General features: G+C 34.6%; 3 protein-coding genes across 4 annotated transcripts; 2 read left to right on the top strand and 1 right to left on the bottom strand.

The window, feature by feature from the left end:
• The first annotated feature begins 7,257 nt into the window (after nt 1–7,257).
• On the top strand, nt 7,258–14,733 carry LOC105179485 (PH, RCC1 and FYVE domains-containing protein 1). Its single transcript, XM_011103122.3, has 9 exons — nt 7,258–7,934; nt 9,377–9,463; nt 9,889–9,978; nt 10,116–10,202; nt 10,295–10,414; nt 10,794–12,893; nt 12,990–13,136; nt 13,545–14,098; nt 14,294–14,733. The coding sequence occupies exons 1-9, from the start codon at nt 7,887–7,889 to the stop codon at nt 14,451–14,453; spliced, it is 3,393 nt and encodes a 1,130-aa protein (XP_011101424.1). The 5' UTR covers nt 7,258–7,886; the 3' UTR covers nt 14,454–14,733.
• Nucleotides 14,734–20,844: 6,111 nt separating this feature from the next.
• Nucleotides 20,845–22,420, top strand: LOC105179477 (U-box domain-containing protein 28). Its single transcript, XM_011103112.3, has one exon. It carries the CDS (start codon nt 20,988–20,990, stop codon nt 22,224–22,226), a length of 1,239 nt encoding a protein of 412 aa, XP_011101414.2. The 5' UTR covers nt 20,845–20,987; the 3' UTR covers nt 22,227–22,420.
• Nucleotides 22,421–23,156: 736 nt separating this feature from the next.
• LOC105179464 (glycine-rich RNA-binding protein RZ1A) lies at nt 23,157–26,316 on the bottom strand. Of its 2 annotated transcripts, none has more exons than XM_011103091.3 (4): nt 26,160–26,316; nt 24,815–24,931; nt 23,546–24,061; nt 23,157–23,432 (listed from the first exon to the last, which is right to left on the bottom strand). In XM_011103091.3, exons 2-3 carry the CDS (start codon nt 24,923–24,925, stop codon nt 23,549–23,551), a joined length of 624 nt encoding a protein of 207 aa, XP_011101393.1. In that variant the 5' UTR covers nt 24,926–24,931; nt 26,160–26,316; the 3' UTR covers nt 23,157–23,432; nt 23,546–23,548. The 2 variants fall into 2 exon arrangements, with proteins under 2 accessions (XP_011101393.1, XP_011101401.1); XM_011103099.3 differs by lacking the exon at nt 26,160–26,316 and adding an exon at nt 24,157–24,385 and having other exon boundaries at nt 24,815–24,937.
• Nucleotides 26,317–26,445: the final 129 nt, after the last annotated feature.

Here is a 26,445-nt window from a genome sequence, read left to right as displayed (position 1 = left end):
CCCTTAACAAACTAAGGCCTTCATGCATTAAAACCCAAAACTTTATTTAGACCAGGTCCACAAATTTGGGCTCATTGAAAAGAAATACGGATCAAAATGGACTCAATTGGTTCAAAGTGGCCTACGTGCAGGGGTCCAAAAAAATAAATTGTTTATCATGTAGAATCATTATTTGTGTTCTTTTTGTTGTTTTTTTAAGCATTTGGATAGTTGGATATTATAAATAATTTAATTTTTTTTAATTCTTATTTTAAGTTATATTTTATAAAATATTAAAAATATCATTTTTTAAATGAAATCATTTAAAAATTCTATTTCTTTTGTTTTTTTACTTTACAAATTTGAAGTCTTAATAAAAGTGTAGAGTTAAAATTGTACTTTTGGATTAGATGCGTCGTACATGTGGAAGGTAAGTGCGGGAGCTACATTAAAATTTAGGGATAATCACTCCTCACCCCGGATGGTTGATAAAATTATATGTAAATCTTATATAATTTAAAATTTTATATTTAATATTTTTTAATTTATTTTTATTTAATAAATAAGTTTGTAGCTTAGTCAAAATTTATGAAATTTTTTTATATTAATAAAAATTATATTTATCACCGTTGATTTATTACTAATTCATCACAATTGAGTTGCGGCCTTTTAGGAGGCCCTTTAGTGCTGGGCCTCGTTCCTTCAAGTGGGCTGCTTCTCTTTTTTGTCAATTATTACATGAGACGTAATTTTTTTGGATTTTGTTGTCAATCTTATCTTTCTTTTATGAAGATGGGTTGGAGATGGCGATAATTCCCCTTATTTTTGGACCAACTTTGCTAAAAGAAAATATAAATAAACATTTGATCCAATATTAATGAAATTGACGAGATTGAGACCCCATAACTTTAAGGTTATGGATTCGAAATCACATCAACATGTAGGGATATTGTTCTGCTTCAATAGTAAAAGTCATTTTACTTTAATAGTAGTTGTTGATTAGATATAATTATATAGTGCTGATTCTCGATATATTATTATTATAGTTGTCGATTGTTATTAAATACAAATATTTTATATCAATAATTGTGATTGATATATTCAATTAATAATATCCAACACTTAATCACTTAGTATTTATTTATATATAGTTTTAAACTTAATTTGGTTTAATTGTTTTTTTAATTCTTGAATTCAAAAAAATATTACTATATTGTAGTCATATAATGAGAGTTGTGAGAATGAGAGATGTTGGCAGCCTAATGTTCCCATTTCAGGACATAAAATCAAAATTGAAACCATGGGATTAAGACCACAAAAATGGCAATCAATCAAAGGTCAGGAAAGTGGTGTGTGTCCAATTTCAGAGACATGGTGCGTTTTGGGTCATTCAGCTGGAATTGAAGGGACTAGGCTGCTAGGATCAATCTATTTCAGCGCAAACACTACCAGACAAAATTAACAACACTTATATTATTTATATAATAAATTTCTACGATTTAAAAATTATAATACATTAATATTATATTATGAAAAATAATTTCATTAGGAACAACACAATCTTTTTACAAAATAATAGAATTCATTGTTTACTTCTTGTGACAATTAATTCCTTAGGGCTGCATTTGGATAAAATAATTTAAATTTATGAAAATAATTTGAAATAAAAATTTCAAATTACTTCATATTAAATAAATTTAAAATTCACCAAATGACACCAAATATAATTCAAAATAAAATTTGAAATTGTTTGTGGCATGAATTTATCCAAACTAGTTTCATGGATTTGAGGAAAAAATGCCACTGTTACTATAAATTTAAAATTCTAATACCCAAACTTTTTAATCCAAAAGACAATATTAATTAAGATAATCACAAACTCGACCATAATTTTTCTAAAAAAAGTAGTAATTAATGAAAAGAAAAGATAATTTTATCTCCATCAACTTGTTGAAAAGAAAAGAAACACGATTAATTGATATATCAATATAATTAAATAAGTTTATAAATTTACATAAAATAAAAAAAAAATACTTATATATTTAATGATTTATGAATCTCAATATTAATGATTAAATTAGGACATTATGAATTGTGTAAGAGTTATTAATTCTTGCTGGTTGCAAGCATATGGCAGTGAAGCAACAAACAGATGGTGGGGAAAATGGCCCCCCAATCCCATGAAGGCCGACCAAACCAGTTGGTCGAGTCATATCAAAACCCCACTTCTTTTTTTTTTTTTAACTTTAAAATTTGGCTTCATTGCCTCCAAAGTTTAGTCCTTGTCTTGTAAGAGCGAGAAAGAAAGCCACAACTCTCTCTCTCTCTCTCTACTTTTCTTGTTCTTTCTTTTTTATATATCATTTTTTGTTTCTTTTTTGTCTGAATCTTAATGATGTCGCCTATATTCGCACTGTTTCTGGCTTTTCTCCCGCCCACAATCATTACACAGACAGAACAGAAGCACAAAACCTGGAGAGGGCGGCTTTCAGACCGGAGATCATTCTATAATGACATGTATGATTGCATGATGCTATCATTACCCAACTAATTATAAATCCCTTCTTCTTCTTCTTTCACATCATCCAAATATCCAATATTATCTTCTCTATATTTATAAAATAAAATACATTTTGCTCTTCTAAATTATTCGTTATGTAATAATTATTTTTTTTATTTATTTGATTTGACTACTCAGTACATTCACTCCTTAAAAAACTCTCTCTCTAAATTTAATTTCAATCGGTGAGTATTAATCAAAATCACAACCATATAAAAAAAAATCTTTTGCCCAACTTTTTAAAAATATTTTTGTTTTTATAAAATTGAAAATGCAAACTTATTTCTTAATTTTGGTTAAAAATTACAAAAATTCTAAACCATGATCCAAAATGGGTACATTAATACAACTCTATAAAACTCCCCCCTAAAAAAATGAAATAATTAATCATACAAAACTTTAATTATGTAAGAGTCAAACGAATACAATACAATGGAAAAAGTCAATGAAGCGGTCGTGATATGGTTAAAGGGAGTTTGGTGATCTCCCCCGTTCCAAACCGGAGCTATTTTTGTGGGACCCAATTGTTGAGTATAGAATTTCAAAAATGGGGTTGTATGGATCTGGATTTGGGTCTGAGTTTGAATTTGGACCGGGCCTGCAACAGAATTCTCCTGTCTTTGGAACAACTGCTCAAAACCAAAGCAAGATTACCTTAATAGCCACTTGTGCTAATTTAATCCTAATTCTCCAACTTTGTTCCCTATTATTATCTCATATAATTACTTGAGTGATGTTCAGCCTACATATTCTTTTTCGTCATTCGATTATTTAATTTGCGACTACTGATTTATAATATTTGATTCGATTAGATTTAAATTTAATAATCAAATTAGATAATATTTTAATAAATTTAAACAAAAGAATAATATTTTAAAGCAATTCGATTTCATTATCTAAGTTAGGGACAAAAGATTTAAACCAATATAACCTTTTAATTTCTAAGGGGAGGGGAGAGAGAAATATGCATTTTTTTTACCTTACTTTCACGAGGGAAGAAGGAAAAAAACATACATAAATTGATTTTTTATAAAATTAATATTTTTTAATTATTTTTTTCTTTTATTTAATTAAATAAATCACTCGTATGCATTGAATATACTTTGTTCGTTAGTATATATATATATATATAAATACATTTAATATATCTCTATTGGAGACATGTGACACTTTGTTTATTTCATGAATTTCAATGAATGATCCTAAATACATGTCAATAAATACATATTTTAATTAAAGCAATGCTGTACCTAGGAAAGAAATAATGCAATTTTCCTCGTTTTTTCAGAACTATATTCCTCCGTTTTCTTTAGAGGATATCGTTTTCTTATTATAAAACAAAATTTTTGTCCTATCAATTTTTTAATATTCAAATTTATCTTAAATTCATTTTTTTCTTTCAAAATAAATTCGATCAGAATAATAATTTTAATTTTATTTAATAATCTTACAAAAATTTTATAATTATTTTCTCTACCCACTGCTCCATATTTTTTTCTAAGCAAACTTATCCCTGTTTGTTTTTCTTATAAATTTTTATATTTTTAATAAATTTATAATTATAATATATATTTTCTCTGGTATTTCATGTCCACGTTTTTTTCTTCTCATAGACTTTTCTTTTATCACAATTTTTTTTTCTCTCCATCTCATGTCACAATTATTTTTATATATTCGCGGGAACTGTGTGCAAATTAGTATATATATTTTAAAAAAAAAAAAAAAACTCTGCAACATGCCCATGCTTGTGGGACTACGTGCACTTGGGGGTACCAGATTCCCACCCATTCCATACGCAAACGACCAAGAAAAAAACCGAAGGCAAACGCTACTCGCGGTACTCGCCCGCGTATGACACAGGTACAAGCGAACTCAACGAATCAGCCACGTCATCAAGTAAGCCAGGGGCGTTTTCGGCATTTACAGGAAAAAAAGCAATTGGCCCCACTTTACTCCTGAAAGTGCCTCTTCCCGACCACCTCCATTCCGCTGGTCCACTCAATTGTCTCAAGGTCTTGCATTTCTAGATGATGATCATTTACATTTATTTATTTATTTATTTATTTTTAATCAATTAATTAATTAATCTTGTTGAAAATTTGTAATAATTCAACTTCAATGAAAGCGTCATATTTATTTTTGATTGATTGAAAAAGAAATATGCAATTAATGTTCAACTGTAACTGATTAATTAAATTTTATTTATTAGTATACTTAACTTATCTAATTTATTCATTAAAATGAATAATATGGTCTGCGTTTTATTATTTCGTCCAATATTTTAATGTATTTGATTAAAAAAACAATGATTTGATCCTTTCAAAATAAAAAATATTAAATTTTTATAAGCAATCTTTAATAGTATTGATCGCATATCATAAAAATCGATGAAATATAATTGAATATGAACAAAAAGAAAATGATGATATCTTTGTTGCTAGTGAATAGGATTCACGAGAGTGACCTATCTAATTAATATATCAAAACAAGAACGAGAACGAATTAAAATAACAACAATTTGGATTATATAACAAATGGTTAATTATACTTAATTTCCTTTAAAAATAAAAAATTTTGATTTCACTCCAAGTCCTGACGAAAGAGGGTTGGGTGTAATCGAGTTTGGATGAATGTTGTCGTAAACAAAAAAACATACATAATTTTGTAAGTTTTGTCTTTTATTTAATATTTTTATGTACTTGTTGTCCTTATAAAATGATAAATGTAATATATATGGAGTGAGATTAACATCGTTATATTTTTCTCTTCATAAGTACAAAATTATTATATGAAAATGTATGAGCGGTAAAATTTTTAAATTTATACAATGTTTTTGCTAAAATCAGCATTTTTCATTCAAATCCTAATAAAAAGGGTCAGGTGTAAACGGTGAATTTTCGAAAAGAATGTAAGTATAATTTTAAATTTTTTTTTAAAAAAGTATAATTTTGCATTTTCAAATAAAGTTTAAGTGTAACTGACCTATATCAAAATAAAATTTTGGCGAAGAGAAGTAAAAGTATCTTCAAATATTGCAGCAATTTATAGGGAGGTGTTTGCAAAAAAAAAAAAAAAAGTTAAATATATGAAAGTGTAAATTTAGTTATTATTAAAATTTAAATTATTTGATAACTTCAAAATCAACTTTAGATATATAATTTTAAAAATAATAAATTTGAGTTAAAATTATTATAATAAGGGTAAAATAGTAAAATATTAAATTTATTTATAAAAAAATGAAAACAACTAAAAGCACCATTCAAAGTTTGGTATTCCTTTTATATTATCATTGTAATTTGGGTTAATTACATTTACACTTCATTTGAAAATATGAAATTATATATATATTTTTTAAAATTTTTGAATTTATATTAACACCAACTCCAAAAATACTTTTAACACAAATGCTAATGTTAAGAATTATATAAATTTTTTGTTATGCTATATTTAATGTTCTCGTATATTTATTTTTTTTTACTTATAATATAAAGAGATAAATATAATTATTATATAGTAAGGTCAATATTATTATATTTTTTCTTTTATAAGTTCAAAATCATTACGTAAAAATGTTAATGAGGAGTGAAATAGAAAATTTATATAATTTTTTTTTGCTGGCATCAATATTTTTCGTTCAAATTCTAACAAAAGGAAGTAACGTGTAAACGCTGAATTTTCGAAAGCGATGTAAGTATACTTTTGGGAGTATTTGCAAAAATTTTTACTTTTACAAAAGTGATTTTTGTAGAGAAAGTTAAAAGTTGTAGCAAAATCAAAATTGAATAGTATTTGTAAAAAAAATAAAAAAGCAGATTAAAGTTAAATTGGATAATGTTCAGAGAAAAATCACTTTTAAAATAAAACTTAAGTGATGAAAGACTATTTATGTCTCTATATGTTGAAAAGATATGATGTTTTTGCTTATTATTTTACTTGTTGTTTGTCATTAATAATTTTTTTTCAACAAAAAATCATAAATTTTATTTGGATTATTTTTTTATATTTATATTTTTAAAAGGATTTAAAAAATATATTTAATTTAGTTTAATAATTATCCAACTAAGATATAATTATATTAATTCATACATAATAATTAAATTTTTATTATTTTATTAATTAATCAAATAATAATATTTGAACGAAAAAATATAATTAGATGTTATAGCACGTAAGATTTATAATTTTTAAAATATTAATTATGTGAAAGTGTATATTTAATTATTGTTAAAATTTAAATTATTTAAAAATTTCGATATCTACTTTAAATATACAATTTAAAAATAAACTAAAAAGATAAATTTGAATTAAGGTTATTATAATAAGGGTAGAGTAGTCAAAAATAAAATTAAATTTATTTACAAAAAATTCAAAGTAGCTAAAAACACCCAAAGATGTTTCTAACTTTTGGTCTAAAAGCGGTTTTTTTAACCGATTCAAAACAAAAGCTGGTATTCTAAACACTTCAAAAGTGTTTTTTTGCAGTCAGAAGCTGAAAAGCACTTTTTAAAAGCGCTCGCAAACACTCCATTTATAACATTTTTGAAGAAAAGTATAATTTTGTATTTTAAAGGGATTAGAAGTGTAATTAATTTTATTAAATTTTTTTTATGCAACATATATATATATATATATATGTATATAAAGAAAAATTAGAGAATAAGAAAAAGGAAAATGGTGGTGAGAATGAGGGGGACACAAGGGAAGTAGAGGTACAACTCCCCACATTGTATCACAGCTTAGCTTAATATTTCTCGGTTCTCAGGCAAAGTTTCGGAATTGCTGCAGCAGCTGCTGCTTTTTCCTCATCTTTGACTCAGTACTTCTCTCTCTCTCTCTATCTCTCTCCCTGTCTTCGTCCTACGCGCACACCACATCACCTTTCTTCTCCTCCATTACTTTCTCTCTCTACCACCCGCATTTTGAGTTTCATTTATATTTTTATTTTTGCCGCCGTCGGGGAGCGGTTGAAGCGCCGTGTGTCACTGGTTCCGCCGCCGGTTGAATTTTGTCCATCGCTGGACTGAGTCAAACGCGGTCCATCGGGAGGAGGGAGGACCCTCGTTTGACTTTGGAGCTTTGCCAGAAACGGGAGTGTTAGACTTCGGGAACCTTTTTATTTTTCTCTCCGGCTAGGTTTTTCAGATCTGAACGAAGGGGAAGGCGTGATTTTGTAGTTGGATCTTTGGAGTGTTTTTGGTAATTTGAAGGGGAAGGGAGGGGAAGTTAGGTGGTGGTGTTGATGGTAGTGTGTGGCGGCGGAGGAGCTGGTGGAGTGGTCGCATGATAATGAGTGGAGTGGGATGGTGGTGGCGGTGGTGTTGGTGTGGAGGTGAGCGTTTCACATGGAATGGCAGATCTTGTTAGCTACGGTAATGCCGAGCGTGACATCGAGCAGGTATCTTTGCTCTTTGATTTGTCTATGTAGGTTAGAACATTTAAAAGGTATGATCTTCAATGTAGTTTGCTCGTTCTTTTTTGAACCACCTTCTCTTTGGTGATAAAAGTCGAGATTTTTATGAGTCTGTTCAGGAAATATTGGATTTTTTGGGTGATTGCTGTTAGAAAATTACCTGTATTTATGCATATCATTTCAAGAATTGGTGAATGGAATAGGACCGTGAATTTGGAATTTGGGGGAAATGCATCTGTTTTGAGTTTGCTGTTTTCTTCCTAACATCCTATCCTTAGCATTGCTGGTTATTTACCATCTTGCTCATAAGTTTGTAAAAAGAAGTTTTGATGAGGCTGATTTCAGACTTTGATACGCCTTGCTGACTGATGGAATTATCTTTTTCAGTTTATACCTTAATTCTGAGCTTGAGTTTTCTTCCGTGTTCATGCCTTTCAACGAGATGCATATCATGCTGAAATTGTAGAATTTGAAGGTTTAACTTATTGGTAGAAGATGTCATGTTCCGTCTGAGCTCTTGCGTTTTATTATTCTTTTTGCACTATATTTCCTACTTTAGCTTATTTTTTATGTTGGGTATGTCTAAATATTTTCACACAGTCAAAATTTGAGAAACGTACGTTTGGGGGAGCTGCTGCAATTCAGTCTGACATGACTTGAATGGTTGAATTTATTGTTAAGGTAGGAGGGCAGAAAATTTTCAGATAATGACGATAACAGTATTGGTATGGGTGAGGATAAGATATAGGATTACTCATTGCTATTAACTCAATTGGGTCGGACAATAGAATACGTTATACTTCTCAGTGTTTGTGTTCTGTTGTGGCAAAATAGGTTGTTATAGTTTTAGCATTACTTAGCATAGTGATCACCATGAGGAAAATGAGAAAATGAAGGAAAAATGGGACAAGATCCAAACTTTGGATTTCCATGCTTTAATATCTATTAGTTGAGATATGTCAAGTCGTCAATAATCTTCTTGTAAAATCTATGGTAATCGTTGTGTATTTCATTTGCTTCCAATGTAATACAGCGCGAGTAGAGCTTACTTGAAGAAGTTGTGCCATCCTCCAAATCTGGTCCACTTGTTCTTCTATTAGTTTCTGACTCATGTTAGAGAAATATGCTACTATTGTCGGGACTAAACTTGTATCTGTTAACATAGAAGTGGTTCTACAGTAAAGAAAGTGTGCTTGTGTTTGAGAGGAGGGGTGGGGGTGGGGGGCTTGGTTATAATATTTCCTGGCGCAAGACTTCACTACTCATTTTTTATATCCAATCTTTCGTAGCATGGAAGACTTTCCATCATGTTAGCTCTTTCATTTCAGTTTCTAGTGTGGTCTGCATACTGCAAGCTCATTGGTTCTATATAATTGTTTATTAATTGCAAAACTTTCTTTGCTGATTATTCATTTCACTTTTTGCAGGCATTGATTGCTTTAAAGAAGGGAGCTCAACTACTTAAATATGGTCGTAAGGGAAAGCCTAAATTTTATCCATTTAGACTCTCTAATGTAAGAACTATATACTAGATGAACAATCTTGTATAATGTTCTTTTTACTGTCATCTTTTGTCTTATCTTGTTATGCTTTTCCTTTTTCTTGTCTTTTTCTGGTTTACCATTGTAGTTATCCATTCCGCTCTTGCAAATCACATGATTTTTCTATAATTTAAATTGGATGACATAGGTCTTCCATGGTTATAACCCTGTTTCTGTTAAAATGTTGTAAATAGTTTCTTAAATAAGTTAAGACTTTTTGGATGTTCAACTTTCAACTGCCATCACATTCTGAAACTCAGTTTTGAGGAACCGAAGGCTTGATGTATATATAACCTCTGTTATGGATTGCTACACTTTCTATGACAGTTGACAAATTACAGTTTTTCACTTCTTATGTTTTTCTACATGCTAAGGGTTGTTTAATTTCAATATTGCAGGACGAAACATCTTTAATTTGGATTTCTAGTAGTGGTGAAAGAAGTTTGAAATTAGCTTCAGTTTCAAGGATTATCCCTGGACAAAGAACTGTGAGATTCTTCAGATTTTATTTTATATCACTGATTCTTTCAAACACGCTTGCTTAAATCTACCTTCCATTCAGGTTTTTGCTTCTGCCAGCCATGCTGGAGTTTCATTTCATTGATTTTTATGAATTTGTTGCCAGGCTGTTTTCCAACGTTATCTGCGGCCTGATAAGGAGTACTTGTCCTTCTCGCTCATATATAACAACGGAAAAAGATCACTTGACCTGGTGGGTAATGAGCCGAATTCTATTTTATTGATTGACTTCTAGATTTCCTCTTTCTTTATAATTCAGCTGTACCAATTTCTTATATATTCTAGATCTGCAAGGACAAAGTTGAGGCAGAAATCTGGATAGCTGGCCTTAAGGCATTGATATCATCTGGACAAGCGGGACGCTCAAAAATTGATGGATGGGGTGATGGAGGCCTCTATTTCGATGTGAGTTTTATGATCAGTTAATTCAATCCCCTCTGATAATCTATTATCACAAGTGGCCCCAAAGCATGCAATTGACGAACAAATGCAATGGATGGAACGAACTAGTATTACTTGTTTCTATGAGCATAGTGTAAAAATGTATAGGTTTTATCTCATTTTGCAGTGCCTGATGTATTTAAGTGAATTAGAATTTTTCACTATATTGGCCATTGACTTGGTAGACGATAAGACTTCCTCTGGTAACTCATCATTAAGTGCTGAGATGTAGCCTAGATATTTTGATTCTGGTATTTACTTATAGCTATGTGACATTTGGTTCATTGATGATAGGACATTCTTAACCTGTTTATTTCATGATCTCCTAACTGAATGTTTCCAGGATAACAAAGATTTGACATCAAATAGTCCAAGTAGCAGTTCTGTGAGTGCTACACGAGAAGCTAGCTCACCTGAGGTTTCCATTAGTTCAAATATAACCACTTCTCCAAAGAGTTATCGTCCTGATAATTTGGTCTTTTCAGAAAGGTCACATGTAGCTTTGGATCAAACAAATATGCAAGTGAAAGGATCTGGATCAGATGCTTTTCGGGTTAGCGTATCTAGTGCCCCCAGCACTTCTAGTCACGGTTCTGCACAAGATGATTGTGATGCATTAGGGGATGTGTACATATGGGGTGAAGTTATATGTGATAATGTTGTCAAGGTTGGTCCAGAGAAGAATGCTAGTTCCATTAGCACAAGAGCTGATGTTCTTCTTCCCAGGCCATTGGAATGCAATGTTGTTCTTGATGTGCATTATATAGCATGTGGGGTCAGGCATGCTGCCCTGGTCACTAGGCAAGGTGAAGTCTTCAGTTGGGGTGAAGAATCTGGTGGACGGCTTGGTCATGGAGTTGGGAAAGATGTCACTCAACCTCGATTGGTGGAATCTTTAACATTTTGCAGTATCGATTTTGTTGCATGTGGGGAGTTTCACTCTTGTGCAGTCACAATGGCTGGTGAACTTTACACTTGGGGTGATGGTACACACAATGCAGGGCTCTTGGGTCACGGCTCTGATGTCAGTCACTGGATACCCAAGAGAATTTCTGGTCCTCTTGAAGGACTTCAAGTTGCCATGGTTACTTGTGGTCCGTGGCATACTGCCTTGATAACATCAACTGGACAGCTGTTTACTTTTGGAGATGGAACTTTTGGTGTTTTGGGCCATGGGAATAGGGAAAACGTCTTGTATCCAAGGGAGGTCGAGTCACTGTCAGGTTTGAGAACAGTTGCTGTTGCATGTGGAGTGTGGCATACTGCTGCCGTGGTTGAGGTTATTGTAACACAGTCTAGTGCAAGTTTTTCATCTGGAAAATTGTTCACTTGGGGAGATGGTGATAAAAATCGCCTCGGACATGGTGACAAGGAACCACGACTGAAACCTACTTGCGTGCCTGCACTAATCGATTACAATTTTCACAAAATTGCTTGTGGGCATAGCTTGACTGTTGGCTTGACTACATCTGGACATGTTTTCACAATGGGAAGTACCGTCTATGGTCAGCTTGGAAATCCTCAGTCTGATGGGAAGTTACCTTGCTTGGTAGAAGACAAGCTTGCCGCTGAATCTGTTGAAGAAATTGCTTGCGGTGCGTATCATGTGGCTGTATTGACATCCAAAAACGAGGTTTACACATGGGGTAAAGGAGCTAATGGGAGGTTGGGCCATGGAGATATAGAAGACAGGAAAACACCCACTCTAGTTGAAGCTTTGAAGGACAGACATGTTAAATTTATTGCTTGTGGGTCAAATTACACATCTGCTATATGTCTTCATAAATGGGTTTCTGGTGCTGAGCAGTCGCAGTGCTCAGCTTGTAGGCAGGCTTTTGGCTTTACAAGAAAGAGGCATAATTGCTATAACTGCGGACTAGTACACTGCCATGCTTGCAGTTCTAGAAAAGCACCACGGGCAGCATTGGCACCTAATCCCAGCAAACCGTATCGTGTGTGTGATTCATGTTTTGTGAAACTGAGTAAGATGGCAGAAGCTGGCGCCAACAACCGGAGAAATTCTGGACCACGGCTTTCTGGTGAAAACAAGGACAGGTTGGACAAGGCTGATCTGAGGTTGGCCAAGTCAGCCCTGCCAGCTAACTTTGATTTGATTAAACAATTAGATATAAAAGCAGCCAAACAAGGAAAGAAAGCTGATACATTCTCTTTGGGTCGTTCCTCTCAAGTATCTCTATTGCAGCTGAGGGAGACTGTTATGTCTACAGCTGTTGATGTACGTCGATATGTTCCAAAGCCAATTCTTACACCATCAAGTGTTAGTTCGAGGTCTGTGTCACCCTTCTCGAGAAAACCTAGTCCTCCACGGTCTGCAACACCAGTTCCCACAACATCAGGTCTTTCTTTCTCAAAAAGCATTACTGATAGTTTGAAGAAGACAAATGAACTTCTTAATCAGGAAGTGCATAAGTTGCGGTTGCAGGTATATGCTGACTTCTGGCTCATTTTTCAGTTTTGAATTCTGAATAATTTCTGTATTTCTAACTTCCATGGTCTGATGGTCATGAACTTGATTTAGGTTGAAAGCCTTAAAAACAGATGTGAAATGCAAGAACTGGAGCTCCAGCAATCAGCTAAGAAAGCTCAGGAAGCAATGACATTAGCTGCAGAGGAATCAGCCAAATGTAAAGCTGCAAAAGAAGTGATTAAGTCACTTACAGCACAGGTTACTTCCTGTCAAAGATAATATTCCTATTGTCACAATTAAATGAAAAGCACTAGCGAAAGAAAATGTTCTTAGTGATCTTTTCTTTAATCAATTGACTTCTTCTGTCTATACTATTATTAAGGCTTCTCTTCTAGATTCCTGTAAATTCAATCTTGCATATTCCTTTCCTCCCCAAGAAATAAAAAGGAAGAATCCATGTCCATGATAATGAGATTTTGTAAAGGCAAAGTGGCAAGCCCATGCAAAAGTTATCTAGCGTCAACCAAAATAATACCCCTTAATTGAGTAGGAGGCTGGTATCCCTTGAAAATTGAAACTCTTATGAGCTGTGCCTTCAATTTTTTGAAAGGTATCAATTAGTGCTGACAAAATGTCATTGACCTCTGATATTTCCTCATATTCCAGCTCAAAGATATGGCTGGGAAATTGCCGCCTGGCGCTTATGACCCTGAAAGCCTCAAGCTGGTTTACCTACCAAATGGATTGGAACAAATTGGCACACACCATCCAGGAGCTGTTGGAGAAAGGAATTCAGGATCGGATGCAATCAATAGCTCTTACTTGGCCTCTCACCCCGGAACAGATTCATCTATGCCAAATAGAACGTCAGGGTCATCTGAATTGCTTGGAGATGCTTCTGGCAGCAACGGAAGTAGCTTAGGTCCTCAGGCACTAGGACTAGCCACCTCAAATGGAACAAACGACCGCTTTGATGCCAGACTTCCTAATGGTGGTGGGAATAACCAGTCCTATCGCAGCAGTGTGTCTGAAAGTCTCGACGGTAGAGAATCTGGGCCTTACCAGGACAGTGAAACTGGCTTGAAATCCAGAAACTCTGTGGTTCCAGGCAATGCTAGCCAAATAGAAGCTGAATGGATCGAACAATATGAACCGGGTGTGTATATAACACTTGTAGCCCTTCGAGATGGAACTAGAGATCTCAAACGTGTTCGCTTCAGGTACCTGACTTCATCTCTTCTTGTTCTAGCTCACATGAAAACTATCCTACCATGTATGTGCAAGATTGTAGAGTTCACCTGAGCTGGATTGTATAAATTTCACACCTCATTCCTTAACATGTATCTTGGTAAGCATCGATGTTGACGAACTTAAATCTAAAATTATGTCTTGTCGTGTAATGTCTGCATGTACAGCCGGAGAAGGTTTGGAGAACACCAAGCAGAGACTTGGTGGTCAGAGAACCGAGAAAAGGTTTACGAGAAATACAATGTCCGGGGATCAGACAAGTCATCGGTTTCCGGCCAGGCTGCCCGACGATCTGAAGGAGCTCTTTCACCTTCTTCTCAGATTTAGGTAAAACACAGGATATTGAAAGAAGTTTCTCTACTCCATTTGAGCATCATAATGTAGTTGTTAGAGAAATTGGAGGAACACAGACACCCGAATTTTTGGCCTTTCTTTGCTCCTTTCCCACCCTCTCTTTTTATTCTTTCTTTTTTCTTTAAATTTATTTTTTATTTCAAAAAAATTTATCCTCCTCCTATTTCATCTCCAAGGGCATCATCCACCTGGCTTTCATCATCATAGTGTGTATATAACTCTCAATTATTATAATTTACATTTTTCTCAGAAATTTTCTAGTATTTTCTTCTTTTAATAAATTTAAACTCTTTAACAGAAAACCATAAGATGTTTGTGAACAAAAGCATTAAATGTTGTTGCCCCTTGCGATATTAACTAATAATAATGAATTAAGACAAGAATGTCAGCAAGGTTTATATTACTCACCCGGGTTTACAAGCACGCTTCTTTTAATTAATTGAAGCATGTAAACCACTTATTCATTTAAAATACATAGTCAAGCATGTCTACTAATTAATTATAGTTTCTGACTACGATAATCAACCTAAGGATTAAGATTTTCTCTACGTGATTGTGATTGACGTCCACATGTACCCTCATTATTCCATCTTTGTAATATCCATTCAGCTATAAAATTGCAACAAACTGAAGCACGAGCGATGTTGATATATACCAAAACGATAATTGTTCATCAAATAAAATACTGACACAATTATATAATTTAATGATTAATTTAGGACTTAACTAAATTAATATAGGGTAAAACAGATTTTGTCCTCGGAACTATGGATGTTTTTATACTTTATCGTCTATATACTATATATATATATGTTTGAGGGATATACTATGTTCTTACAACAAAAATTAAAATTCAACATAAAATTTAACAACGTATTAGTGATTTTTTTTGAACTAAGGAAGACTCTGGCACATATGAGCGTCATTGACCATTTTCTAATAAAATTTCTATAGGAAAGTGATTTGAGGTGGTAAGTTGCAGAAGTCAGTATAGTTGGTGTGAGAGATTGGAATTAATAAAAAAAAAAAAAATTTGAATGACAAAATATAAAAACATTCATATTTCGCAGAACAAAATAATTTTTTAACTGATATAAGTGGATGACGATCTGATGAGGTAATCCATAACCACAATAATGTAGAAAAAATACAGTATGTGAGCAGATTTTGTAGGTATACCGAAACCTCAAAGGGGATGTTTGGAGTTTTCAATTTTGATTAACGACCATTGACGTTGTTGGTGTGGGTTGTGTGCATTTTGAGGTCCCAATGTTGCTGCTTGCCTTGTTCTTATTTCTTAGTTGACTTATGAACAAACAATTACATTTAACAGTGGTTTTGGATTTGGTGGAATGTTTGAAATTGGAGGGGTTTGGGCGGCAAAGGGCTGGAAATACGACCTTGTTGTCTAACCTAATAAAGTCCCAACCTCTCTCTCTTCTGTCTATATTCTATTTAACGTATTCTACTAATTTAATCCTTACTCGAAATTGAATGTTGCCCTTTTCAGACAGATGAAGCTTAATGCCAATCAACACAAAATAAAACAAATGTAATCATAATCTTTGCTGTTTGAATTGCATATACGACACGAGTTTTTTTTGAAAATTTGAAAAAATATAATTAATTTATTTAAAAGTGGAATGTACACGAAATACGCATTGATATGATCATACTCAAGTGTAGTAGAAGATCTTTTAGCGTATGCTGTCTATTCCTGCTCAACTTTTCCCAACATTTGAAGGACTTGTGATGTTCACTTTCTTGTTTTTACTTGATGAAGTGGTAAATACCATATTACAAATATTCAAAAATTTGAATACCAATTAAAGTTTCAAACACACAAATACTAATTTTATGAGATGTACAGATTCAAACATAACAAATAAATGTCATTGACATCGAACAAAAGATGAAAGCTAAGAAGCTTTCAAGCATGAATAGTTCCAAGTTCATGCAAGAACCAGAACCACAATTAACATGCAATAAAACCAGAAAAGACCAAAAAAACAAAAAGAAAGAAAGGCCAGAAGATTGGTAAATGCTATGTACTTTGTGTATAAATGCTTATTGTTTCCACATAAAAAAGCCACAACTTAATGTGCCCTCAAATGCTATTACATAACTACATCACTATTTTTCTTTTTCAACTCTCAAGAATACTCACTAAAACACCACTCCCATGTACAGCAGGCCTCTGATGATCCTCTCCACAGTTTATTTTCCCACTTGAAGAGGAAGAAGAATAAGTAATTATACTACTAAAACATTCTCTTTTTTGCTATACATGTATATTGTCAAGGCAATCCCTCTCTGCCCTCCACGCCGATGCCATTGTGCCTATTTGAAGGGCCGGAAGGCGGTATAGGCACTCCCTTGGGCAAGAACCCGAAGAAATCACTGGCTGGAGACTTATGAGTTTGTGGCTTGACCTTGAGGAATTGTGTGTGCCTTGCTCCATTTGCATGATCACAAGCAAAGATGAACAGAAAGAGTATTAAAATAGGGAGTATTTGAGGCCTATTTCCCATTAGAAGAAGAGTGAGAGAAGAGAAGAAAGCAGGATCAATATTGAAGTAAGGAGAAGGGGGGAGTTGAAATGGAAGGTGATGTGTGCAGTTGAAATAGTGTGTGTGGAGTTAGTTGGTGAAAGGGGGTTTATTTTAGTTGATATGTATGTATTTGTCTGAATAAATAATGTAGGTGGTGCCACACACAACAAGACATAAGAGAAACTTGTGTCTGAAGTATATGTGGGAGGGGCAGAACACAAGGGAGAGGTGCTAGCATGGGGCATTGACTCCAGGCTTCCTATGCTTTTGCAGCAACTTATGTGGTTTTTCACAATTAAGTCCTTTTAAAATGTTTTATTTACAATTTGGTCCTTGTTGCTGTGCGATTCTTGGAAACGCACTCGGTTCATCCATGACTATTGGGTTACGGAAGAATGGCTGTTTTTTATCGGATATACATTTTTTGAATCATCATGCCCTAAGATTTTTGAGCCATTGGATCAAACTGCATACTCGATCTAGAGGTAGAAGTATTTTAATAACTCATCATGGTGGGTGTGAACATGCAAGGGGAAAATGGGGTTAGGGTTTGATGTTTGAAGGGGTCATACTCATAGGAAAAATGTATATGGAGGAATAAAAATAGAAAAAAGGGTAACATGCAAAGTGGTAGAAGAGAGCACATATCTGAGGAAAAAGAGGTGCAATGTTGCATGGTTAGGTGGGCAAGTGGACCCAATTGAAATAAATGGCCGACTCTCAGTAGCTCAAACTGTTCTCTTTCAACTCCCCTTAACAGGGGAAATTTGTCCCTTCCCATATTTACGAATTTTCTTTATTTAAATCAGGTGCATTTATCATATCATATGATTAATAACTTTTTTTCTAAATTATATATTAACTATGCAATAAATATATTGCACTTGCTATATAATCGATTCAAAGTCGACTTGTATTAAAATTTTTCCCTTATTTACATTGAGCCTTCTATCCTTTTCCTCTCATCAATTTCCTATTGTATCCACTTCCTCCATTCACATTTATGGGCACATATGTTTTTTTATTTTTTTCAGACATTAAAAGAATACTGAAAATGTCGGAGCTAACCTTTTTTGACTTTGATTTGATATTATTTGCTATATGTTTAATTATGACGACATTCGAATGATCATACATTTATTAGTTTTTATCAAAACATCACGAATAATCCGTAACTTTGAAAACATTTCAAGACGTGTGGTCTTGGGTGACATGAGTTATAGTAATCGGTATATGAGGAGCCTAATGAGAGTTTCGTGGTATGAAGTGATTGTTTAAGGACTATATGTATGAATGTCCTAAAAAAAAACCTTTGAGAAGCATGGGGTAAATATATATATGTATGTGTGCAGACATGAACCTGAAAAGTGTATGTTTTTTCACCCTTGTTGTATGAATTATATGTCCATAGGCTGGCTGCAAATTTCATTAGTGCTTTCTTGAGAAGTCTCTCTTTTATCTGTCTCTAAGAAGGAAGGGAAAGGGGTAATGTATAGTAAATGTAAGGATGGAGAAAGTAAAGGGTCATTTTGCTTACTATGTCTATCATGGGCTTGGGGTCCTTTGAGCAATAATTTATTTGATTGGAGACTTAATTGTAATTGATCTTGGTCACACTAAATGAACTGAAATTGGACATTGATCCGGTTTTGAGATTGTTATGATCCCATGGTGATTAATTTTGGATAAGAGCTGCAATATGAGAAGAAGAGCAAATATTAGAATTATTGGGAGGTCCCCCACGAAATATTTTTTATGTTTCAGTAGAAAATCGAGAGAAAAATCAAGATATTATCTCAATAGAAATAATGTATTTTGGCCCAAGATGTCTTTAAAATATTTATAGGACTAAATATTCATACTTGTACGGATTCGAATGTTGAAATCTCCGCTCCTTGATGTCGAATAATCATCAAGTTGGGTTGGATCGCTGATAAAAATACATGGATCTTTGGTTATGTTAAAAAATTTAAAATTTTATTGGGATATTTTTATCTTTTAGGTACAATTACGACATACTCCCTTTAATTATTTAATTTCTTATTTGATGAGAGAAATAATCTCGTAGAAATCTTGTTAAACTGAAAAAGAATAATAAAGAAAAGAACCCTCCCTCAAAAGGATAAAAAATAAAAAATATTTCATCTGGGCTTTAAGAGTTGGGCCTCGATACATCCAAATAGGACACCAATTTCTTCATGGAAACATCAATCAGAATTTGGGTTGAACTAATAGTACAATACTGAGTGAGTAATGCCCACCAAAATCAGATACTATTAATTTAATTCATATGAACTCAAGCTATACTATGCCATAGGCTGATTTAATTCTAGATAACAACTACAAAGTGAGAGACCAATTCAAAATGGGTAGTGATTTCTAACACGTAGACTAGTGCTCATGACTCAGAGTCAACCAATTGCTATACAGATTTAGAAGAAGAAAAAAGCGTGTTAGTTTTTCCTTGTCCTTTTTCTACACAACAATTATAATATATTCAGTGTTCAATCAATTCCACACTCACACTCACACACGCATCACCAATTCAAACTCATTCAAACTTACAAGTTTTGAATTCTTACCTCTTTGCTTTTCTTTTTTCCTCTCACGCCACAAATACAAGAAATATGCAAAAGCTTTATCTTCAAATTGAAAACAATTTCAAAAAGACTGTTTGGTCAAATGGTTGTGAATTTGATTTGTTTTACTAATGTTATGAGTTGTAATAACGAGTTATCTGTATATACCTATGTAAATGACTTAATATAATTTTGAGGGCAGCATGCTCACATGTTGTGCAAAACCAAGTGCTTCCGAAAATGCTGGGATGAGATTCTGTTTCCCGTGTGATATTTTGATAGTGCGCATTAGAATTTCATGACCGGAGATCATGTGGTGCTTGAATATGTTCCTAAAGCTGCTTCAACAGTGAAGGGCTTCAAAGTGCATAGAACCAACTCATACACAACAGTTTATGCACCATCAAATGTTAGCCCAAAGTGCCCACTTACATCAATAATCGTGTTTTATCTACCCCACGTGCTATTACTTGATTCCAAGACAATTATGTTGGTGGATTCAACGAGTGAATTTTTTTTTAAATTTTAAATTTTTAGAACCTCATAAAAAATACAATTATTACAATAATCACCAATTAATGATTCATACCAAATCAACACATCTTAGTAATCATCAATTAATGTTTATGAATAAATTCATAATCTTCCCATGAAGTTGCATATACGGTAGGACATCACTATAAACTATTGGATCTCTATTTTTAGTTATTGGTTACCTGAATTCCCAAAAAAAAAAAAAAAAAAAGCAATTACTACTTTAGAATAAGAATTTTATCTCACAATTAAAATCGCAATATATATATACATCTATCTCTAGGCGTCATAGCCTAGAGTATATTACGCAACCGACCAATATTTTCCTTAATTCCTTACTGTTATTCTCTTACATTATGACTTACAACTTTATCCTTTTGATCAGATAACAGGATGCAGAAATTGAGGAGAAGCATGTTTGTTTTGTTTTTGTTTCTAATTAATAAATAAATGTCCACTTGCATATATTTAAAGGGCAATCATTGTGAAACCAAGAATAATAAGCATAGAGAATGGTGGAAATGGAGTTTGACTTTACCCAAATCCATGCAAGAATTTCATGCAGATTTCTTCAACGCCTGGGCCCCTCCCCCCACAAATAACTGCGACTCCTTTGTCTCTTTCCATTATTAATAATACATGGAAATCCGATTCAAACTTTTGGACTTGGCAATTTTAGTTTATGTTTCTCTGATCAAGATTGTGTTATTAATTATAGATTAAACCGACGTCACCTCTTTGACTGTTCCGTTTATAAAGACTTAGACACATTTCTTCGTTTTTGTGTTACGGCACAAGGAAGGAGAAGTTGAATTGAACTACTCAAGTTACTTTCACCAAATATGGCAAGAGAAAAGAGGAGAGAAGAATTGTACGTCACCGTGCCCAGCCTGTTCCGCTGCCCCATTTCTATGGACGTGATGAAGTCTCCGGTGAGTCTCTGCACCGGCGTCACATATGATCGGAGCTCCATCGAGAAGTGGCTCGCTCTTGGCCACAACACATGTCCGGCGACCATGCAGACTCTGCCCTCCACCCATACCACCCCCAATCTCACCCTCCGCCGCCTCATTCACCTCTGGCTCGCCCACGCGGAAGTATCTCAAACGTCGCCGTCGTCTTCGTCGGCTATCTCCAAGCAGCAAGTGGTTGATATCATAAACGGTGAATTTGACTCCGACTCTCTGGCGAAATTGATCGGTTTCATGACGGCGTCGGAGGAGAATCTGAAGTTTGTGGCGCTGTCGGATGCTGCAGTTTCGAGATTCCTTGAGGTACTTGCCAAGTCCGATGAGATTGGAATTTGTGAGGTGATTGTTGAGATTTTGGATTTGATCTCGACGGAGAACGGAGTCAGGGAGAGATTGAATGAAGTGATTTTGAAGAGTGGTGGTGGAAGAGATTGCTTATCGTCGTTCCTTATGGTTTTACAGAAAGGAAGTAGGGAATCAAAGGTAAAATCTGCCAAGATTTTGGAGCTGATGGCGGTAAATCTTGAATCACAGCGCAGAATCGCAGAAAAACAGGGGTTACTGCACCAACTGTATAGTTTATCAGCAGCCGATACGGATACGTCGGCGGTAGAAGCCGGCTTGTCAGCTATGTTAGCTATTTCAACCACCAGGCCAGTCAAGAAGGAGCTGATCCGATTGGGCATAGTTAGAACCGTGGGGAAAATCCTCTCCGGTTACGACTATTCCTCTCCGGTTCGTAGGGTAATTGAAAAGGGTTTGGCGATGTTAGAAACGGTGGCGACGTGCACGGAGGGGAGGGGGGCGATTAGCGAAGACGGGGAATGTGTGGTGGAGATCGTGAGGAGGCTGATGAAGTGTTCAGGTGTGGCGACGGAGCACGGGATAACGGTGCTCTGGAGCGTGTGTTGCTTGGCGCGGGACCCATCAGCTCAAGAGAAAGTGGCGAAAGTGAACGGATTGACCAAAGTACTACTGGTGATGCAGAGTGATTGCTCGGGAAGCACAAGGCAGATGTGCGGTGAATTGGTCAAAGTATTGAGGGCGAAGAGTACTAAGTCCAATCTGGCTCCTTACGAGACCAGGACCACTCACATTACGCCTTATTGAATTCACTAACAAATTCATCATTTTTTTGTTATGATTTGTATTTTCTTTTATTTTTATAAGGTAAAGTTAGGTAGGTAGTTATGCACAAAAACTATTCAAATTTTTGTAAATGGTTGCACAGCCAGGTACAAAGCATACAAATCAAAATGTTTCCAAACCATACATATCAATATTTCTTTTCTACATACTTGTTATATTCTTCTTATTTGATATTTCTCATTTTGAAAGAAAATTACAATTTTAATGAATACTGCGAAATTTTATTTGTCCAAATCAAAATTGAACCAACTCAATTAATCATACAACAAATGAGAGTTGATCATTTTTCTTGAGCCATATGCTTCATAAATGTCTGGTTCATATTTGACTAGACCCGACTCAAAATAAGGAAAGCATTAAAGAAAGGACATTTGTTTGTTGGCATGAAGCAAAATGCAAGGGAAAGCTTATGTTATTGTCTCATTTCATCACGCACATTGAATAGCACTAGAAGTTTTAACACTCATTTGTTTATGAAAAAAGAAGTTGATGCAACCAACTAGTTTCTTTAATTTTGAATATAAACTAAATGAATTTATGGACGGAATCAAGGAGCAGCAAAGAAAAATGTGACTGGCGTCGAAATTCAAAGTCCAAAAGAGAGGCGGCCGGGATTGTTCTCAGAACAAAAAACAAGACTAACATCTTTGTCAATGACAGCATGCAAGAATGGAACACGATACAGATACCTTTACGAGCCGTATCTTCACCTCAATTTCAAGCCAGTAATAACTAATCCATTACGGAATAATACTGTACCTAAGTATGATAATGAAATAAGTGTCTATTAAGCAAGAAAGACAAAACAAATATTCTGCTCCATATACCATCAAGTCATCAACACTCTTAGCAATTTTAAAGTAGATTAGGATGTAAGAACATATATCGTAATTGATTCTTGAACCCGGAGTCTTATATCAATATTGACAATCTAGAAATTAACCAACAGGCAAAAACTTAATCCAACAAAGGATACCAGCATTCTAAAATGTAATGATCCAGAATGTAATTCGACAAACTTAGTTCAGAAGAGTCACAAATAGCAAGAGACCATGCTTATGACTAAGCCTCATCTCGAGAAAAAGTACTTCAGCTGATGTGATACAAAAATAAGAAAACGTTGATCTTGTAGATACTCTCTGCACTGTCAGTCAGCCATCAATGGTGCTGCAACGGAACAACACATGTCAGCAGTTGATCAATATCACAGTGTAACCAATAAGAAGCATGAAATGTATATGACGAACAAGTGGTCATGCATAGAAAGAACAGCCAAATACCTATCATGAACGGTAGCCACCGGATGATGGACGCTCATATGGACCAGACCGCTCGCGGCTATACTTATCATTCCCAGATCCACCGCGATTACCAGAGTCTCTGCTTCGTCCACCATACCTATCACCATTACGATCAGGGCCATGCCGACTGCCACCACCATATTTGTCATCTCTTCCACCATATCTGCCTCCTCTTGACCCTTCTCCAGAGGGACATTCCCGAGCAAAATGCCCAGGCTTTCCACACCGGAAACAGTCCCCACCAGATCCACGCCCACCACCATTGTCCCGATTCCTACCCCTATCACGATCACGTCCCTTATCACGGTCCTGGTCCCTGTCCCCATCCCGGTCTCTACCAGAGCCCTGGTTAGGTTGAGCTCTATCAACAGTAATGGACCGTCCATCCAACTCCATACCATTCATCGCTTCAATGGCTTCTTCCATGGCTCTCTCTTGTTCGAAAGAAACAAATCCAAAACCACGAGAGCGACCAGAAAACTTGTCCAGTACGACCTGGCAAACGACAATGTAAGATGTCAGAGCTTACCATCTGAAAAACATGGAGGTCTTAATAAGTGACTTATCTTGTAGGAAATAGAAGGATAAACCTTATGAAGCATCATCTCTCCAGCTTACTCACGCTCCAGTTCATCCAATATAATCTTTTAAAAGAGCCTCTTTTCAATATATAAACATAACGTACTTCAAATGTCAGCATATATTTAACATTCGGTCATCATCAACCCACGAATACCTCCTGTTCCTCTCTCTCCAACAGTACATTTGACCAGACTACTTAATTTTTGCGATGCACAGAGAACAGACAATCCCATTTTCCTGCACCCAGCACTCGCCAAAAACAAATCTTATAACTCAAAATACTGGAGTAGAACTAAAGCCAAGTCAAAACTGGTAAATGATACCCTAGATATGTTTACAACCTACACCTAGCCATATTCAGCTCTGTTTTTCCGATTCTAATATCTGACACTATCTTGAGTTATACGAGACAAAATACAACACTTTTAGGTCAGTGCTAGTGCCTTCTCAACGGTGCTCAAAGAAAATTCCATGTATTCTTTACATTTTCATACACAAAATCAGCAAAGAACTCCCACCGTTGGAACTCTAAGAGAATATTAAATTTGAATTTAAACACGAATGAATGTAGAAACAAATAACAACAATCAACCATGGTGGATGAGTTAAAAAGCTTGATTTACAAAAGCAAAGCAGAATGACTCAGATTGATATTCGTAATAACACCTTTGCCTCCACGAGATGGCCAAACTTTTCAAATGCCTGCTTTAAACCTCTGTCTGATGTTGACCATGATAGGTTCCCAATAAAGCAGCGATACTCATCTTGTTCCGCCATTTTCCACTGTTCATGAGAAGTAAATGAATAAATGAACTGATAATATCCCCTGAAAAGCATAAGAAGTCAAGCTAAAGTAAAACAGTTTAAGAAACACTATTTTAGTCCCTTGGCCCGAGTTGCCTATGAACACTTAACTATATTCATTAAGCTTTAAGGAAAAAATATAGTACGACTGCCTCTCCCCCCCTTTCTCGTTGTAACCTAGCACTGTAGCACATGATAGCTTGTTATTGTTTCAGGCAATCCATCAGCTCATATTGAGCAATTCTTTTTACAGGAGCTAGAAGAAAACAGAAGTACCAATACTAAAAAGGAAAGATCAGCAATGACCAGCAAAAAGATAAATCACAAGCACAATTGATACAAAGGTTGTACCAAATTGTGAGCAGTTTCGCTCATCCAGTTGATAGTTACAATTTTGCAACCATAACTACATGCCATTGCATTCCAAGTGAGACTTTCTAGCAATATCAAATTTTGCAACTATCCGTTATGACACAAGAACTACGAATATGTTCAGGAACTCAGTATGACTGGCAAATCAGGTAGCAGATACTGCCATGCCGAGGATTGTGAATAAAATTACACTAGTATGCTGACAAACTATCTTACTAGGAATTTTCCCACTCGAAACTACACATAGGAAAAAATAAAAAAGAGCTAGAAAGAAAATCAGCTCATATACAAAGTTGATCCATTCTGCGTCCTAATTCACCACATTGCATCGTATAAGATGCTTAATTGTCTTCCAACTAGGTCTTAAACGGAAGTGCAAGCCACTCCCACCACTCTACCCCATTGAACAGCTCTACAATGTGGATAAATCTTATCATAGTAGATCATAATTCAGTCACATGCACAAGACAAAATTTAATGAAAAAGGAAAAATCCAACAAAATGCACAAACTTGAAACCTGTGTGGGAGGGCCGTTGCGACTCTCTCGTAAATTGACCAGAAAAAACTAGTAAATCAACAACGGCGCGGAAAAGTAAACATATTTTGCCAAATACTTCGTTATTTGCTAAAATCTAGTTTTGAATAAGACCCAAATTAATATTTGGAAATTATGGGCTAAACAAATCAAGAACAACACACAATCTCAGCTAAAAAACGAAAAAGCATAACTACAGAACATCCATAACAAGGGGAAAACAATGGAAATCAATGGTCTTCAAAAGAAAATAGAACATCTGAACGAATAAATGACTGATAACTAGAGAAATACTGCACCTGCGCGGCTTGTCAACGCGGGGTGACGAGCAGCTTTGCTTCTGAGGCTTCAGCTTCGGAAAACCCTACTTCTCTGTTTGTCTCTGATTCTTCGGAAATTACAAATAGACACTTACTTTCAGATATTTAGTGAGATGGCCTTACTACCTTTTATTTCCATTTTAGTCCTCCAATTACATAATAATAACAATTTTGCTTATTTTATAATAACATTATGCATATTTCTCATATCTTATAAACTTATTATGCGCCATTAATTAATATCTAAAACTTTTGTAAAATAAAA

This window comes from Sesamum indicum, linkage group LG2, assembly GCF_026168435.1.
Source record: "Sesamum indicum cultivar Baizhima isolate 11 linkage group LG2, ASM2616843v1, whole genome shotgun sequence".
In the NCBI taxonomy this organism is placed as follows: domain Eukaryota; kingdom Viridiplantae; phylum Streptophyta; class Magnoliopsida; order Lamiales; family Pedaliaceae; genus Sesamum; species Sesamum indicum.
This window is presented reverse-complemented; position numbering and strand designations above follow the sequence as displayed.

Coding starts and splice junctions, on each gene's coding strand:
- LOC105179485 (XM_011103122.3), top strand. CDS start 7,887: ATGGCAGATCTTGTTAGCTACGGTAATGCCGAGCGTGACATCGAGCAG. Junction 9,464..9,888: donor ATCCATTTAGACTCTCTAAT/GTAAGAACTATA, acceptor TCAATATTGCAG/GACGAAACATCTTTAATTTG. Junction 14,099..14,293: donor CTCAAACGTGTTCGCTTCAG/GTACCTGACTTC, acceptor CTGCATGTACAG/CCGGAGAAGGTTTGGAGAAC.
- LOC105179477 (XM_011103112.3), top strand. CDS start 20,988: ATGGCAAGAGAAAAGAGGAGAGAAGAATTGTACGTCACCGTGCCCAGC.
- LOC105179464 (XM_011103091.3), bottom strand. CDS start 24,925: ATGGCGGAACAAGATGAGTATCGCTGCTTTATTGGGAACCTATCATGG. Junction 24,062..24,814: donor GCCATCTCGTGGAGGCAAAG/GTGTTATTACGA, acceptor GTCGTTTGCCAG/GTCGTACTGGACAAGTTTTC.